Genomic DNA, 17,237 nt, shown 5'->3' with positions numbered 1-17,237 from the left:
CAATTTTAGGTGGTAGTTGCTGGATTTACCTCTCTGGAAAAAGAGTATGCAGTCCAAATTCCTATCTTGTGACTTTGAAATTGCATTTTCCTTGGTGCAGGAGTGGGGTTGGGGGTTCACAATAATTCTTCAGAGAGCATGCTGATGTGAAGGGGGAAGTTGATCACTGTATGTAAAGTGATTTACCCTAGTTCTGCTTTGGTCCTGAGAATGTGTTAGTTTAGGTTCCTGAAGGCAGTGTCTTTCAGCAGGTGGCTTGTTCAGAGCTGCTTTTATTGTATCCTGCTCTACTAAGAGGTATCCCTTTACAAAGCTACAGTGTAGAGAAAAAAAAATCATGTAAATCCATAAACTACACTGTCTTGGTTTCAATATTTAATTAGCAAGTAATATACTACTGTAGCTACTAATGGTTTAGTAGTTTACTGATCAATGCTTTGCTATAGCTACTAATGTTTTGACTAGGTCGATACAATTCTACTATAAGAAATCAAACTTAAGTATTCTTAGCAATAAACTGTTCCAACTGAAGCACTTAAGTCAGAGGAGGTATTACTGAAGAATAGGTGTGGTGTTCTCTATTTTTAGAGATGAAAAAGCCTTTCACAACTAAATTAGAACCTTAAAGAGCTGAAGGAAAAAAATGCAGGGGGTTGAGAGATGTCTGTTTCCACATATAAAAGTGATGAGAATTGATGTAAAGATGATTTACAGGAAGCCTGTAAGAAAATATGTACTCTATCAAGAAGATGTTTACAGTGCATTTCTTTTCATATGGTGCTGATAGTGTTGTGTGTGGTTGGTTTGTTTGTAACATACAAAATGAGGCCATATGCTTTTGGAAATGGGTCTGTAGAAAAATAAACTAGTAGAAGAAAATGAGATTACTGGTGTTTGAGAAAATTAAACATGTCAAGGATATTAAAATCAATTAGTATTTACAGCAATTTCTTTCCTATTGCTTTACTATTTACGTCCTCTTCAGAAGGCTCTGTATTTTACTCATTAACTCACAAACTTCTAGTGCAGTGTTAGGCTGATGCAATTATGAAGTTAAAATGCCCTACCCCCTTATCCTCATCATCTTAATTGTATACATTACCTCTTTCATCAAATTTAAATGAACACTGTAGATACGAATGGACTTCTGTAGGCTTCCTAGCTTAATGGTAGTTCATAAGGAAGACTGCACTTGTTCAAGAAGTCTTTGGGCTTCATTACAATGATACAGTGTATCTTGTGAAGGTGCCCTTTGTGTCAGGTACTAGAAACACTTTCCCAGCTTTTAGAGATGAGTTATGTGACTAAAAGGCTACTAAGTTAAACTCAAATACTTTAACTACACCAGCCCCAATGAAATAACTGGAGCTATCTTTTAAATATTTTTGTAATAGGAGTACCACCCTACCCGAGCTGCAGCAAGATCCCTAAAGGTATTCATCTGTCTTTCAAAGCATGCCTAATACTCTATTCAACCTTATACCCTTTCCAAAAATTTGCCTGCACTAATCATGTAAGAGCTGAGAGCATAGCATATTTATTATACTTACATATCAATGCAAGGAGAGATACCTATATTAATTCAAGCTACACTACTAAATTATTCACAGAACTAAGTGTTCATGAACATAATTATGGCCTAAAGTTCTACCAACTTCTCCATGAGATCTTCATTCCTGCATTTTCTGGTTACTCAGGGACAGAAAGCCCAGTTTTAATAAGGTAGGTTTAACAGTTTGTATTGACTGCATGTTCTTTACCAATTTCACCTTTACCTTGTCTTCCATGCCCTGAAAAGGTGGTTGTGTTGTGGGGTTTTTTTCCCCCTTCTTGAGGCTTGTGACCTTTGTCTCATTAAATTTGAGGTTTACATTGAAGCACAACAGGAAAAAGTGCTTAGAAGCTAGTCTACATTTCATTCTTAAAGTTTTTAAATGCCACAAAACAGCTTTTCCTGCTATCATTTAGCCTAAATGATAGCCCGATTCTTTCTTCACAGTAAAGAATCTCAGTCAAAATCAGAGTGGAAACTAAGGAACAAAAAGCATCAAGTTTTGGAACTACTGATGTACCAGCAATAGTCACCACAGGACTGTTGTCTGTACCTGGGAAGATGGCAAGTGCCTTTCCTCCCAGTTACTCAGAAAATACATGATAATAAATACAAGTGTTAGGAAAACTGGGTCAGAAACACCATCACACATGACTCCCATAACAGGGAATCTTGAGTTAATGCTCATCCGTATTAGTCTTGTGCTATAACACAAGACAACTGTGGAGATAATATGAATCTCACACAAGATTAAACAAGCAATATGGGCCACTACAGGCTAAAGCTCTATGGCTTAAAAGGCTATTCAAGAATTTAGTCACTGGGAAGGCCAAACATGCTGGTCCTGTAGGTGACACACATGGAAGAAGGACATTAAATAGTTCTATAAGTTAGAACTAACTACTTTAATAGCAGCATATATGAAAATAAGTTTTATACTCATTCTACTGTGAAATAAGCTTGATGTTAGCTAATCCTTCTAGAAAGCTTGAGAGGTAGAATTACTTTGCTTTTGTATCCTTTAGAGATGACAGGTATTTTTAATAATATACAAATTGCATTGTAAGCTTTATATAAAAACATTTATTGGGCAGCACACAGCTTTATTAAGACATAGAAATTCTCTAGACACTTTAGAAGAAGAAAGAAAACTGTCATATGACTATTCTGTAGTCAGGAGACAGGCTTTTATGCAAGTTCCATTAACTTGGTTTAACTGTTGCCTTTCCACATAGTACAGTCAGCTCACTCTGAGGGGAAAGAAAATTAATTTTAGTTCTAGCTAACAGATACATGCATGTAAGAGGAAACAGATAAACTAGCTGTTGCTAAAACAAGCAATAAGCAAACACATCCTCAATCTTTACCTACAGAGGCAGGTGCATGTTCCAAAATACAAGGTAGCTTCCACATCTTTAACTCACACAGCTTCATTCTAGTCTAAATACCCATAAGATTGTAAGACTTGTGTTTAGGTATATACCAGATCTCTAGTACTGCACATGCATGTATTCAACAGCCCCAGCTATGCTTCTCCCTGGGAGAGTTAGTATGTGGTACAAGAGTCTGTTCAAATGTATTTTGCTTCAAAATAATTTTACTTCCCTGAACTCAAGATAAGATAGTTACTATTCAAGAGCAGCAGAGAATTAACAGGAGTCCTTACTCATCAAGGGAGACAGAATGATAGAGGGACTGCAACAAGAGCTGAAACTTAGCTGCATCTTTCTAAGGCTTTGTGAATAGGAGACTGAGCAAACTGCCCTTCTCTGACAGCAGGGCAGACATTGGATGGATCAAGAAAGATGAGCTTATGCTTCTGTCCTCCCCCTGGCATCTACTAGACTCCACATGCTTATGTAAGCATATTTGCATTAATGTGCAGAAGTTCTTCCCCTCCCTCTCCCTAGTCCTCCCTCCAACTTAGGCCAACCAATTTAGGCTTACCCTCAGAACAATTACATATTTAGAAAGTGTCAGTGCCTCACAGGACTAGATGGCAATTCTGTAAAGCCTTTTGTGAATATCTAAATATAAATTACTAGTTTTAAGCTTACCACTAAGTTATGAATATGCTGTACTGTATCTTGATTTAGCAGTTGCACATCAATGTTACGGAGGTCTCCACCAGCTGTACAGAGCGTCTAAACAAAGAGAAACTTAGTTTTAAGATAAAAACTATTCTGAATGTTTTTATATCTATGGCCACCTTTTCTGAAGGTCATATACCTCCATGCTGCACTGCAGAACTGAAACTGTCTCTTTTGTTTAGCAGCAGCTCATTTCGGGATAGCAAAAATTACTATCAAACTATTCACCTTTTGTTTAACAACTACTGTAAGTGCAAGAAGTAAAAAAAAAAGGTTTGATACCTGTCCATCAGCCAGGGGAATGTTTACAAATGGAACAGTTTTATCTTGGGGTACTGATTTACTTCTTAGTAACATGCCTTGAACTCTTCCACTGGTAGGTACAGTTTTTGGGACACCAGGTTGTAGTCTAGCACTGGAATACAAGAACATTGTTTGTCTGAGGTTAACTTCCTATGTCATGCAAGAGACTCTCGAGCATGGAGCAAATGCAAGTAAAAGCAGATGTATCTGACAAAGGCAATCATGTTTGAATTTTTCCAGTTCTCACAGAAGACCACAGGAAATCAAACATCTTAACATTGTTGGAAGCAGCAGTGGCATTTACTAGCACCGCTAGTAATATTTTAATGACTCTAAAATGCTGCAGTAACCTTCTAGGGCTCTGTTACAGGCCAGTGAACAAGCTGACATTTGGACCTCTCAGCAACAAGAATATCCACTCTCCAGTATCTGCAGTAAACACTTACAGTTTTGGAAAGAAGAAACTTCATGCCTCAGGGCTTAAGATAAGACTTAAAGCATATCTGTCTACTACAGAGGAAGATATTGAGAAATACTGAAGCTCCTGTCAGGGGTATGGAACATGTTTTATGCCATAAGGAATTCCTAAGTTTCTTTTGGGATACCACTTGTTCTTATTCCCCTTCAAAATGCAAGGTTTTGGTATCTTCTACTTGGAAACAAGCCTCTGACATTTATAGCAGGCCATGGTGAAAAGGTAAGCCACTTTCTCGTTTGTCATCCTTTCAGTTATCAAACTTTTTCAGTCACTTTAGCTGATGACATCTGCCAAAACCAGACTCTGTAGTTTACAGAGCATGATTAAGTTTTTCTGCTTATTGAACTGTTCAGGTTTCCAGTCATAAGCACAGGCATATTAGTCATATTTTCATTCAGCTAGGGTTCTGAGAAGTAGTTTAAACTGTGTTTAAACAACACTGGGTGGGAGGGCAATTTGTATTCATGTATATATGTATATATATAAAAATACATATTTTAAACAGGCTAAGTTATAACATCACATCCTGTACCTCCATGAGAACATAAGTTAACACCCATACTCAAAGAAAAAAGTATAATTGGCTGGCATCTCTGCTACCAAATTTAGTGGCACACAATCTTCATCCTGCCTTGATATCAATATAGATATATATAATCTTAGTATTTAACAAAATAACTTACTTATTAAGAACAAACAAACAAAACTTACCTTTTATATACCTTTGGCATGGCTTTGTAATTTGTGGCACTGCAATCAGAGGCAAGAGCCTTAACAGCCTCACTCACATTTGGAGAAGAGTGAGCAGACCTAACAAAAGAGATTTTTTTTTTTTTTAAAGTTTCCTCCTCATCTACTTCTGCTGTAAGGATTTGTGGAGATACAACTACATCTCTTTATCAGCTGATGTTTGCTCCTTAATGGCACTTCTATACAAGGTTCACAGGACTACAGTGCATCTGATTCAGGTTATGCAACATATCTTATCAGATTTCTTATCAGGCTCAAATCTCAGCTGCTTTACTTGAAAAAGAATTTTACTCTGTGTTTGCAAGTTCCATAAGTTACATAAGCTATCAAAGGTCAGCCTTACCTAGGAAGAGGGTTCAGTTTGCTATTTAAACCAGAGGCCAACGAAACCAATGACTTTGTTTTGGATACCTGAAAACGTATATGTAAGAGTACAGTTAAAAGAAATGATATTTTAAGGCAATAACAGATAGTTCTAGGAAAATATTTTAAGAACTGTTCTTTTTCAGCAGGGAATTAAGTCTCATAGTGCTGCCTTTTATACAGTTTTACATGTAGTCAAAATGACTCAAGACCAAGGTTTTATAATGTAGAATCATGATTTGTTTGTTAATACTGAAGTTCAGTATGAATGCAACAACCTTTCTAATACACAACCTTCTAAGTTGTAAGGCCTGTAATAGAATTGCACATATAATCTTCGTGTCTCAGTTGGTTTGTCATCTTGGCACGTACTTCAGTGTCCAGCTGAGCCATTACATTCCACAGAAGGACTGAGGTGGTAAAAATCAATACAGCTATGATATGTGGCTTGGAGATCAATGTGGACAGGAATGCACAAGACATCCAAATATAGAGAAACATGTATTAAAAGAAGTTGTGTATTAAAAACACAAGTTCCTCAAACCATCCAGAGAAGACGGCTATTAGCAACAAGAGAAAATGACTATACTAACATTTACATGTCTGTGTGAATGTTACAGAAATCCAGATACCATAGCTTATTATGAAATTAATTTGCAATGCAGTTTAGCCTTGCTTAAATTCAACATATTTTAATTAAGCTAAAACAATTGATTTTTCAAACAAACAACAGGCCACTGGCCTGCCTGATCATGGATCTAGTAGGGTCCATAGTAGGTCAGAACTGATTAAACCCTTGTGTTGTTTGTCTGGAATAAACTTACTTTTTTAGATATTTTCTTTGCAGAAATATGCTTGGCATCTTCATATTCAACAATTGTAGTTACCTTAACTAAAAAGGTATTAGAAAGACAAGGAAAATAAAAATCTCATGAAGAACATAACCACCACCTCATACTCATTTGAGTGAAGGCTACTTGCCCACTGACAGCCACATATCAGTTCTGCTATTCGATGGTCAGTTGCCTGGCACTGAGTTCAAAGCAAACTGTACATGTTTGTCACAGGCCCTGTGACGCACTGGACAGTTAAAAGACACTGGATAACCCTTTAACCCTCAGCCAAAATAAAATTACATCTCAGTCACAGCGTCCTTCTTATTGCACATTTTGGAGAATGAAGAGAAATAGCATTCTCCTTACAAACGTGAGCAGGCAGGAAGTCAAAGCAGAACTTGTCAAAAAAATATGGATGACATTCCTAGCTCTTCTGCGAGGCACTGACAAGTCACTTAAATCTGTCTCTTCTCACCGTTTTTCCAGTGATAAATACAACGGACAGGAGCTCTTATCACATGTTTTAAAGTACCTAAATGCATAGCTCTTGATCCTCCATACAGGAAGCTGGGGGGACCTGTATACTGTACTTCTATAGAGTACAGTACTGTGCTTTTCCCTCTTGCATTCCCCTGGGCTTAACATTCACCTAGCCAACACTCAGCCCACACCACTAGAAGAGAAATATTTAAGAGTCAAGCTACATATTAATAGACTGACTTGCCTTTTTTGCTGTTGGTCCTCATCAGTTTTGGATTTGGTGTGTCTTCTAGAGAGCAGTCAGTCTATAGAACATTTAGCAGACAAGAGGAAACGTCAATAGATTCTGCACAGTGTATGCACGTTATCCCAAGAAAGGCAGTGAACCAAAAGGACATAAAACTACGTGACACAAGTGGGATTGGCTAAACACCACTTTATTTTTCATAAGCATACACAGAGCAAGAAAGGAACAGACAGTTAAGTCCTGTCACAAATTCAGGATTGGGCCTGCAGATGACCCTAAAACTTTAGGTAATGTTCATAACTGCACCATGGCTGTCTGGCTAGCTTTTTCATATCATCTTGTATTTAGACACAGACAGCCAAGCAAAAAATATTTCTCTTAAACCCTTACAGCAGAGATGGAAGGTTTCTGGTGCTGTAAGCTGTGATAAAATTTGAAAATACACACTTACCACTGCTGCAGCAAGAGCCGCTTCCTCCTCTCCTTGCAAATCTGTAATACCAGAATATATAACTTGTTTATATGCTATTACTTGCTTAAGTATGAACTATTGGTTCCTATCTTATGGAATAAGAAACTGAACAAGTAATTCAGGAATATAGTTGTTTAAACAGTTAATCTTAACTAGGGTATATGTAGCATTTGAACAAGATTCAAGTACTATAGGACAGTCAGTTTTGGAACTCCATGAAAAAACAAGATAATAACAAGAATAAATAAAAATAAAAATCACTTCCACGTGTTTAATCTTTAAAGGAGTATGAAGCTTAGCCCACACTAACTGAATTTAAAGAAGAAAGAAAAGGTATACATTGCACTGATCAAAGCTAACACTTTTAGATGGAAGTTTTCAAGAAAGACACCAAAATACATACTCAGCAAAGGCTTACAGTAAACTCAGATCAAACCTAAGACTCTTGAACTTTTCTCTGGCCCCTGCAAGTTTCAGCTGCAAGGTAGATTTCAGAAATATCAGTTCTCACCAGAATATACATCTGATGCTGACTGTCCACCACGGCCTAAACTGCTGCATGAATACAAGGTTAATATTAAAGCTGTTTGTTCATCATCATATGTAAACAACTACATGATTAGGGCTCAGTAGTAAAGGACTTCAAATTAAGAGAAAAACAAAATAATCTCAGTGGCTAAGATGAACAGATTCTGATGGAAAGAAGCGCTTAAGTTCTTAAGCGCAGGAACAGCTTACTAAGCTAAATTAGTCAGTCTTTGTCTCTTCAGGCTCTAAATAAGATGACTTATGAGCATATATATTAAAAGAAAGTACAGATTTCATACCACATGACCTACTAATGCCATACTCTGCATTACACAGGTCAATTGCAGCTGATCAAGGGCACCTACTGCTCATCTGCAACTTAATACCACTACTGATTCGCCTAACGTTTAGCAGACGTAGCGATCTTTTTCTTAAGAGTCCCAGATCTACTCATTTCCTTGTGTTAGTCCAGAGTACACCAAGATGTAAAGCGGCCTACAGCACTCACAAACATCATCCGATCACAAGCACTTACTAAGCAAGTCTTTTCTTTTCATTTTTCTGATAGCAATTGGCATCTTCAGCAACTCCACTGTAAACGCCTTCTCGGCTGTTTGCAAAAGCGAATCAAGTTCTTTCTTCATTTCCTGGATATTTTCCTTGGCTTTACAAAACAAAATAAGCCTTTATCGCCACACGTCCTACGTATTTCCAAGCGTAATCACTCCTGGCTCGCAGAGAAAGTTAAAATAAGGCCTTGTACAGGGCCAACTGGCTTTTATGCCAGAGTGACTCAAAGCGAGCTCCCAGCTGACCCAACTCCACGTATTTCAGGGTCAGAGCGGCCGAGGCCGCCTGGACGCTGGAACGGCGTCACCTGCCCCACACACCGCCAGCCGCCTCCCGCGGGCGCGCTACAGCCACGCAGGTAACTACAACCGCAGATCCCACCCGCGGCTCTTCAGCGGCGGGAAAAGGGCGACGCAAACCGTTATTTTTGCTACCGAAGCAGCAACCCCGGCGAGGGCGGGGGGGGGGGGGGGGAGCGGGAAGGAAGGGGAGGCTGCGGTGCCCTGAGGCCCGGCCAGGTACCGGCGGATCCCGGCCCGGCTTGCGGGAGGCGCCGCCATGTCAGGAGGCTCCGTCGCGCACCCCCCCCCCCCCCGAGGTGGGGTGTGGGGGGAGGGGGCGCGACGGAGCCTCCTGACATGGCGGCCGCGGCCCTACCCTGCTGGTCGAAGTCTCTGAGGAAGAGCGCGATACGCTGCTCCTTCTTCTCCTGGGAGAGGGCCCCGCGGTCGGGCTCCACGCCCGAGTCGGTGCTGCGCCGCTTGCCCGCGCCCGGCGGTCTCCTTAGGGGCATGGCTACCAAAGGCGTCGCTCCGCTCCGCTCGCCTCCGGCGGGTGCCTTTGTAAACGAGCGGGGGCTTCGCCCTCCCCCTCCAGCGGTCGGGGCGGGGTCACCCGCTGGCGGCGGCGGCCCCTCGGCTGAGGGGAGGGAGCTGCCCCGGGCCTCGCCGGCCAGGAGGGGAGCGGGCTGGTTGGGGGGTGGGGGAGGCGGCCATCGCTGTGGGGCCGCAGAGGCGGGCACGGGGCCACGGCTGTGGCGCAGCAGCTCCACCTGCGCCTCCCTGACAGAACGCGCTTTTCCCTGACAGGAAAAAAAAAAAAAAAAAGGAAAAAATCGCGTGTTTCGGGGTTAACTGCTTTGAAACAGCTGCTGCTGACCTCGAGGCCCTGCGAGAAGGCCGGTGGCCACCGCTTTCGTCCCGCGGGGTGAGTAGTAACGGGAGGGTGTCGAGTGCAGGGCAGCGGCTACGCGCCCAGGCCCTGGTGCGGGAAAACCTTCTTCTCCTATTGAAAAGGAGCCCGTTTAAGAGCCGTGGTTCTGCATTCAGTTATTTTACAGTTCTTTAGTGAACAGAGCATTCAGGGTTGTGAAGCTAGCAAAAGTAAAAAACCTGTTCAGCCAGATGCGAATTGGTACAGTTGGTCTGGATTATAGTCAGGTAAGGACAGTGTTTAATAGAAATGTAATAATGTGAAGTGTTAGATTATTAAGACTACATATACTTATTATTTAACACATACAAACATTCATAGCCATCTCCTTAAAAATAGATTTCCTTCTATAAACGTATGATTTTATACGCATCTAAATAAAAAAAAATGTGCACCAGAGGCTTGAATATGTCAAGTTTTCTACAAATGATGTAATCTGTGTTTGTTGAGGAAGGGCCTGCATAGAGAGGAAGTCAGAGAGTGTTTAGGGCACTACGGGGTTTTCATACGCTCTAAGCAGTTTGTGTAGCAAGCCCTCCAAAGTGAAAAGCTTTCTCTGGATCTTCTTGTGCGTTTAACACAACGTCAGCATCTGCTGAACCAGATGGGACGCTGGTTCACACTCAGGTTGGTACACACCCCCTGGTACATCACTCATGCAAAGCTGTAGAAAATCTAATTGACAGTTTATAACATAGCCTTTTTATATCAGATCATGTTCTTTGCTTTAAAAAAAAAAAAAGTGTAAGTTTCTGCCCCGGAAAACATTCAGATACCTGATGTAAGAAAGAGAATAGCCAAACTTTGGTTTTTTTTGGTGTTGCTGGCATATGCATGTACATTTGAGGAAGCAGGAGTTCCTTCCCTTTCCCTAAACTTCATTTTATTTTGAGTTATCAAATGCTGAAGGAATTCTGAGATGCCACGGCAAGAAGACAGATTGTGTTGCTCAGTAAGTTTAATCTCTCTTGTAAAAAGTCTTGATAAAAAGAAGCAACCAACAATACCAAACAAACCTCTTGCCAAACAAACCTCTTGCCAAACGCTTCAGGGCACAGTTGATCTGCCTTAACCAACTGATTGATCCTTTCTATGAAGAAGTAAATGTGGCTTAGTTAACTCCTGTTTACAACTCCTTACAGAAATAGATATGATTAATTAGGGACATGAAACATGCCTACAGCCATCTCTGTAGGTACTGCATTGGTAAGAAATAGTTTTCTGATAACAGGTTTGACACATTTCACATCCAAAAATTGGAGCGATACATAAATTAGATGATCTGGAAAGTGTGAGTTCAGTCAGAGACATGGATTAAAGTAAGTACTAGTTTGAAAATGAAGTTAAATGCCTCATAGTGCAATCCAGGAAATCCTTGTTTCAATGACATAGGAAATGCAGAACTATTACTGCTTTTTTTTTAACATCTGCTTTATTATTTGGAAGTCTCATACATCTAAAGTACCATAGTAAGGAGCACCTGTAGGAAAGCCAAACTTAGAAGCATGCATTAGAAAGTCAGGATTGTCTGTTATTAATGAAATATTTCAGACATTGAAAATAAGCCTCTTTTCTTAGCTTTATAGGATTGTTCCACAAAAATGCACATTTACTTTATCACAGTACATACAAATATTGTGGATGGAAAATAGAAATCACCACCCTTCCATATGTGAAGCATGAAAAACAAAGTGTTATCCCTTACAATGTCAGAAACATAAAAGGCACCATAATAGAATGTTTAGAAAAAACTCAGTTTATGCCATTATAGTTTGATTTAAAAGTGTAAGAATTGCTGTCTTGACTTAAAACAAAAAGCCTTTGACACTTGTGAAGTGTCATTAGAAACTTGTAAACCTTTACATTTTTGCCAGGAGAATCAGGTGCAAATGCAAGGCAAATATAAAATCTATTGACGTATTAGATTACAAATACTACCCCATGAAAAAGCTGTAGTTACAAAAATATAAAAAAATATTCTAATTCCCACTGTTAGATCTTAGCTTCAATCTACATTGCATTACGAGTCCAAAGCCAGATCTGATTTGGCCCCATTCCTAGAATAGGAAAGTGTTGTTTGTCTTATTTTTACATCAATATTCTGACCTCTTACTACATTTTTGCTTTTAAAATTTGTTTTATTAGTGCATATTAAGGATGCCAAGTGGAGAGTGCTAGCAGATAAAAGGTTGTATTTATCCATGGATAGCAGCAACATAAGGCTTCCCAGTCTGCTGTCCTCCAAAGATAAAGGTAGATTTTTTTTCTCCGAGCCTCCTAACTTTGTCTACCAGCAAGCCATTTTCATTTATGAGCCTCTGTCCACTGGCAGATGATTGAGAACTGCTAAATTCTTCCTTAAAGACTTCAGTAAGGACCTATGAGAAGCACAGCTACTGCCAATGCTACTTCATAGGCTAGTAGTTGCTGTCGTAAGGATAATTATTGGCGACATCTCTTATATTAATAGATTGTCATATTCTTTATTCATACGGTAATTCTCTAGCCCTTGGCTTTAGTAAGTGGGTCAGCATAGCACGCTGAAACAGCAACAGAGGAAGCCTAACAACGTGCTAGTAACTTTAATGAGTTTACTTCTAAATAATAATTTAAAATTAGTGAATAGATTAAATGACATACTGTTAATGAATAGACTTGGTAAAAGGCTGAGCCTAAGCCTGACAAATGTTAACGCTTTCATGGCTGAATACTGGAAGCTGTGTTCCTTCAGTCCTTTATCTGTCCTAGCAGAAGGTATCCAACTTCCAACTCTAGATAGAGACACAAACTTTTTTTCCTCTATGCAGGGAAACTAACATAGATAGTAGAGTAACACAGCTGTATTCTTAGATAGGAAACTGGTTCAGTTGAGTTCTCAGACCAGCCAGCCAGCAATATGACTGTGGAAAATTTAAGTGAGGTGTATTATTGTCATCTTTATGCTACGTGCAAGACATTTTCCTTTTAAATACATTTTTTCCTTCATTAGACTCCACCCCAAGCATTTCTTCTGATAACCTTTGTTAGTCCTTGCCAGTTCTAGTTGTATTTAAGCCAGCCAACAAGTCTTCTAATCATGTCGTTCTGAACAAATGTTCTCCATTGATAAAGTGATTTTGAAATAGTATTTTATTTGACCCTATTTGAAAGGATTGACAATACTCATATCTGCTTTGAGATTAGTAGCTTATTAGGTTCCATGTATGTAAAAGATGTGAATAAACAGGAGACTCACTGGCTTTGTTATTTGCCAAATGGAGTTGTTATGAGAGGACGTGTTCACTGCTCTCATCTTATACTGGCAGAATCTGTTTTGAGAAGCATAGGAATAAGAAGAGTTAGTGTTCCTCGTTATGTTTCAGTTTCAGAAAAATAGGGTTCAAGAAGACATCATGTTCACTCCTTCTCTGATCAAAACTCTGTATTGCACTTAGCTTATGCTGTGATGGCAAGACTTTTTTTTTTAATAGAAGTTCAAAGGTATCCACGCACATCTGTGAATGATTTTTTTTTAAATAAGCATGCTGTACCTACATGTTTTATGAGATTTGGAGAACGCTACATACTTAACAAAAAAAAAAAAAAAAAAGAAACCAAATAATACCTAAAATATAGGCCTTTGGATTTTTGTTTAGTAGAATTTTAAGTTGGCAAACATGTTCCTTGATAAACGATTGCTCAGCATTTCTGTTTCATAAAAGACCACAGCAGTAGTAATTTTCATAAGCAGCTTCTTTCCCCAGCCTATTGAGCCAGAAGTTCAGCTTCCAATCAAGGCACAAAATCATTTACTGACTCTTTCTTCCACCGCTTTCTTCGCATTCTCCCTTTCCCCTTAACAAAAAATTGGTGTAACAATGTCTTCTATATCAGACATTAAACTTAATTGTCCAATAAGTTGTAGCAGTATCTGAGATAGGTTCTATCTATTTTGAATTTAGTTAAATTAGATGAACAGCGTGTTCTCAGCGCATCTTTGTTCATTTTCTGCATTCACCTTCAAGGGAAGAGGATGGGAGGGAAAAGCCACAGCACTTTCATGCGTATTTTCCAAGAAACTTTATGTGGAAGTCTTTCACTTTCTCCAGTAGGATCTTCAGCTTCTCTACTGGAGGAAGAATGGTCATTCTGAAAAATAATTTTTAGAAGAAAAAAACCCCACATTATCTTCAGAACAAATTAAAGTGAGAACTTTCCACAGATGTTGATTTACGTTAGGGCTCAGCTAGTAATGTGGTAAGTTTAATATCTGTCTTGATGTGATTCTTTTATTTTTCTGCATTTATGGTCTAATTGGACTATATTACTGAACTGTAGCTTTGGTTTCAATTGGTTAATAGGTAGGAATTCAAAACTTCATTTTTCTTGAGTGATAAAAAGGATATCAATAAGAAATCTCAGCAAGTCAGTTTCCATTTCGGGGGCAGTTATGCCAAATGATACTCAGTTCTGTGATCCTCAAGGGCTGTCAGTTATGAGTAAATGTAAATGTCTTATTGAATTGAAATCCAGATTCAGAAGCATTAAAACAAGGCAACATCCAAAACTGCAATTTTTTGGTCCCTTTTTTCCTTCTTCAGTATCATCTGAAAATCAAGTTGTGTTATCAGACTGCTTGCAAGAGCTAAAGATAGTGGGGATGCAAACAAAACATTTTCTCACACTGGTACAGTATTACCTTATTTCTGGACTTGCACCCATTTAGTAGAAGATGGACGCACATTTTTTTCCTGGAGCAGCACGCGCCCAGATACCTAATCCAGCTATCTATGTTGCAGAGCTAGCATAACTAAAGCTAACTTCTGTTCTGTTGCTTCAGACCAAATAAGACTGAATTCCATGATAAATTCCAGCTCTCGGTGGCTCAGCTGGAATATAGTGCTATTTACTGGAAGCAAGAGCAATAGAGTTTATTTTCACAGTTTGGGTATTAGAAGGTTTTGTCCAACTTCTTGTTTCAGTAAAGTGAAGAAAAGATATGCATATGCAGCATATGCAAGGAGCAGATTTATAGGAGAAGATATTGCAGCTGTCACACAATTTCTCCATATAGAAACACTGATTAACCCTACCCCCCTCCCCCCTCTGAAGAAAGCAGGGTAAATTTTTTGAAGCCTCAGTCAACTTTAAAGATTAGAGTATAAGCTACTATTATTGTTTGTATTTGTGGAGAAAGCATTTCAAACATCAATGTATAAACATAGAAGAAAAATATGTTGGCAAGCTGGGAAAACACCATACAAACCTGAATAGCTCATCTAGCAGAACAGATCATCTGCCTAGTTTTTAGACCCACAGAAAACGTTCAATAGAAAGTGAAACAATGTAAATAAAGCTAAATAAATTTAAATAAAGATTCTTATATTTAATCAGAAGAGAAAGTACTAGGGTGGTACTTAGCTTATTACGCTTCAGCTGATTTTAGCAAACAGAAACTGTACCTGAAATGGTAGCTTCCTTCCCTTTGGCCAAATCCACTTCCAGGTACAACACAGATTCCAGTCTCTTCGAGAAGTTTCATGCAGTAGAACATGTCAGGTGCCATTTTATGAGCCTAAGGAGTGGATGTCAACTTTGGAATTAATGAAGTCGAAATACTCCAAATATATACAATTTCGTGGTTGCTTTTCTTCTTGAACCCTTGTCTTGCGTTACTAGTTTCTTATTTTTTCACTAAATAGATGAAGAGCAATTCCTAATGGTAGAGTTCATGCTACAAACTAAATCGCACTAGTGCTTGGGGGTGAAGAACCTGCACAAAACATTCACTTCAAAACAAAGCTTTTAGATACTTTTATTTTTCTCCTGACTGACTTGTAACTTTTTGCCAAAAGTCTCAAAATTATGCATACAAAGATCTAAGCCACTGCTTTCTCACAAGATGAAATTAATTCGAGAGGTGTGTTCCAGTTCTTCTGGCTGTTACTAATTTTTTCCCCTGAAGCATCTGCTGACTAGAAAGTCCCCTGATTAATAGCTATGGAAGTTCTTAAATACATGCAGGTTATATGCCTAATCACATAATCAGTGGGGGGGGAAAAGCCCTATTTTTATCCTCTGCTGTGCAGATACAGTTTCCTTTAGAAAAAACGAATGTTATACATTAGGTAATAAAGCTCCAGTTAGGAACTGAGAGACTTGTCGTTTAGTGATACGCTTTACTGACTCAGATATGAGAAAGGTATTGTACAGAACTGAAATCTGTAAGGAAACCTGCCTCCGTCTCTCCCTCACTTGCTGAATGTGCTTCTCTTGCAGGGGAAGTAGCAGGCAGCCCTTTTGAATCCCAATCATACATCCTGCACTCTCGAACCTGGGCAGGGGCAGCACATTGGAATTTGCACAGGTCCAGCTATGACTCAGTCTTATTAACACTGACATCCCTGGTTAACGCTCTCAACCTAGAAGACTCACCAATGTGGTGAAATGTTCTTTATTGCTTCCCTCCTTTTAGGTAAAGGTCATATTATGTTTAAGATCATACAGAGTGAGTGAAGTACTGCTTTTGTAACTACATGAGCCAACTCTCTCTCTGGAATAAGAATTCATCATTAGAAGTGGCAGGCACAAGTGTGTGAAGGTTAAAATGGAATGGGGAAAAAATGACTGACTGACCTTTGCTTCCTCTATGGCTTTGGAAGGGATAAAGATCCGTGGGAAAGCGTACATAGCTCCTTGAAGTGGATTGCAGTGAACTCCTGGTACCTTGTTAAACATGTCTTCTGTTAGTTTGGCCTTTTTGGCAAGATTGTTCAAAACAGATTCCTTTTCCTGTTGAAAAGGAAGGTGTTGAGATTGACGTATTTGAAGTGGCAATACAAATGCCAGAGAAAAATATGATGCCTCAATTAGCCTAACTAGAATTAAGCACTTTTAGGGCTTTGCTGACCTTTTAGAACAAATGATGTTTTACCTAAGTCCAGTTTTTACAAACAGCAATGTAGAAAGAGACCTCTTAAAGTACAAGTTCACACAATTCATACTATAGCAGATACACACTCTCCAAGTGAGGTGTCCTACATCTTAAATACTAACTTTTGAGAGGTAAGGTAAGCACAGTTTACTAGCAAATGAGTTGCTTTGTCTGCTTGATTTGCAGTTGGGAGGAGGGAGGGAGACAGGAGACAGCGTTTCATGGGTTCTATATACATTCAGTCTTTGTTTTTTCTATGAAAGCTACCTATAAAAAGGTAGTAGATGAGGCATTTTTTAAGGTTACTAGCACAACCTTTGCCTCAAAGGTCCAATTAGCCAGAAACTGGGAAAAATCATGCCCTATTTCCTGTATTTTTGCCTACATTGGCAGGGTATTTGGGAAATCTGAAACTACAAAGTGCTGTAGACAGGCAGTAGCCT

The 17,237-nt window shown here is 39.2% G+C and overlaps 2 protein-coding genes and 1 long non-coding RNA gene across 7 annotated transcripts in view; 1 reads left to right on the top strand and 2 right to left on the bottom strand.

Moving 5' to 3' along the window:
- Nucleotides 1-1,517: 1,517 nt before the first annotated feature.
- LOC104146341 (borealin-2) lies at nt 1,518-9,724 on the bottom strand. Of its 3 annotated transcripts, none has more exons than XM_068955959.1 (10): nt 9,327-9,717; nt 8,635-8,763; nt 7,551-7,591; nt 7,097-7,157; nt 6,361-6,428; nt 5,517-5,584; nt 5,135-5,233; nt 3,925-4,057; nt 3,610-3,696; nt 1,518-2,802 (listed from the first exon to the last, which is right to left on the bottom strand). In XM_068955959.1, exons 1-10 carry the CDS (start codon nt 9,460-9,462, stop codon nt 2,755-2,757), a joined length of 870 nt encoding a protein of 289 aa, XP_068812060.1. In that variant the 5' UTR covers nt 9,463-9,717; the 3' UTR covers nt 1,518-2,754. The 3 variants fall into 3 exon arrangements, with proteins under 3 accessions (XP_068812060.1, XP_068812061.1, XP_068812062.1); XM_068955961.1 differs by lacking the exon at nt 9,327-9,717 and adding an exon at nt 9,192-9,263 and having other exon boundaries at nt 2,606-2,802; XM_068955960.1 differs by lacking the exon at nt 5,135-5,233 and having other exon boundaries at nt 2,440-2,802; nt 9,327-9,724.
- Nucleotides 9,725-9,758: 34 nt separating this feature from the next.
- LOC104146345 (uncharacterized) overlaps nt 9,759-17,237 on the top strand; it is a 40,211-nt gene continuing 32,732 nt past the window's right edge. For both annotated transcript variants that reach the window (XR_011143272.1, XR_011143271.1), the window contains exon 1: nt 9,759-9,875. This is a non-coding gene — a long non-coding RNA (uncharacterized lncRNA). The remainder of the gene's footprint in view (nt 9,876-17,237) is intronic.
- Nucleotides 9,913-17,237, bottom strand: part of GPT2 (glutamic--pyruvic transaminase 2) — a 29,674-nt gene continuing 22,349 nt past the window's right edge. The window contains exons 9-12 of one of the 2 annotated variants that reach the window (XM_068955958.1): nt 16,497-16,652; nt 15,323-15,435; nt 13,879-14,009; nt 10,614-13,189 (exon numbers count right to left, since the gene is read on the bottom strand). In XM_068955958.1, the coding sequence (XP_068812059.1) occupies nt 13,919-14,009; nt 15,323-15,435; nt 16,497-16,652 (360 nt within the window). In that variant the 3' untranslated portion in view covers nt 10,614-13,189; nt 13,879-13,918. Of the gene's footprint in view, nt 14,010-15,322; nt 15,436-16,496; nt 16,653-17,237 lie in introns of both variants that reach the window. The other variant, XM_068955957.1, reaches the window with a different exon arrangement.

Source organism: Struthio camelus, chromosome 10, assembly GCF_040807025.1.
Source record: "Struthio camelus isolate bStrCam1 chromosome 10, bStrCam1.hap1, whole genome shotgun sequence".
In the NCBI taxonomy this organism is placed as follows: domain Eukaryota; kingdom Metazoa; phylum Chordata; class Aves; order Struthioniformes; family Struthionidae; genus Struthio; species Struthio camelus.
Note: the sequence above shows the minus strand (reverse complement) of the source record. Positions and strands in the feature narration are given on the sequence as shown.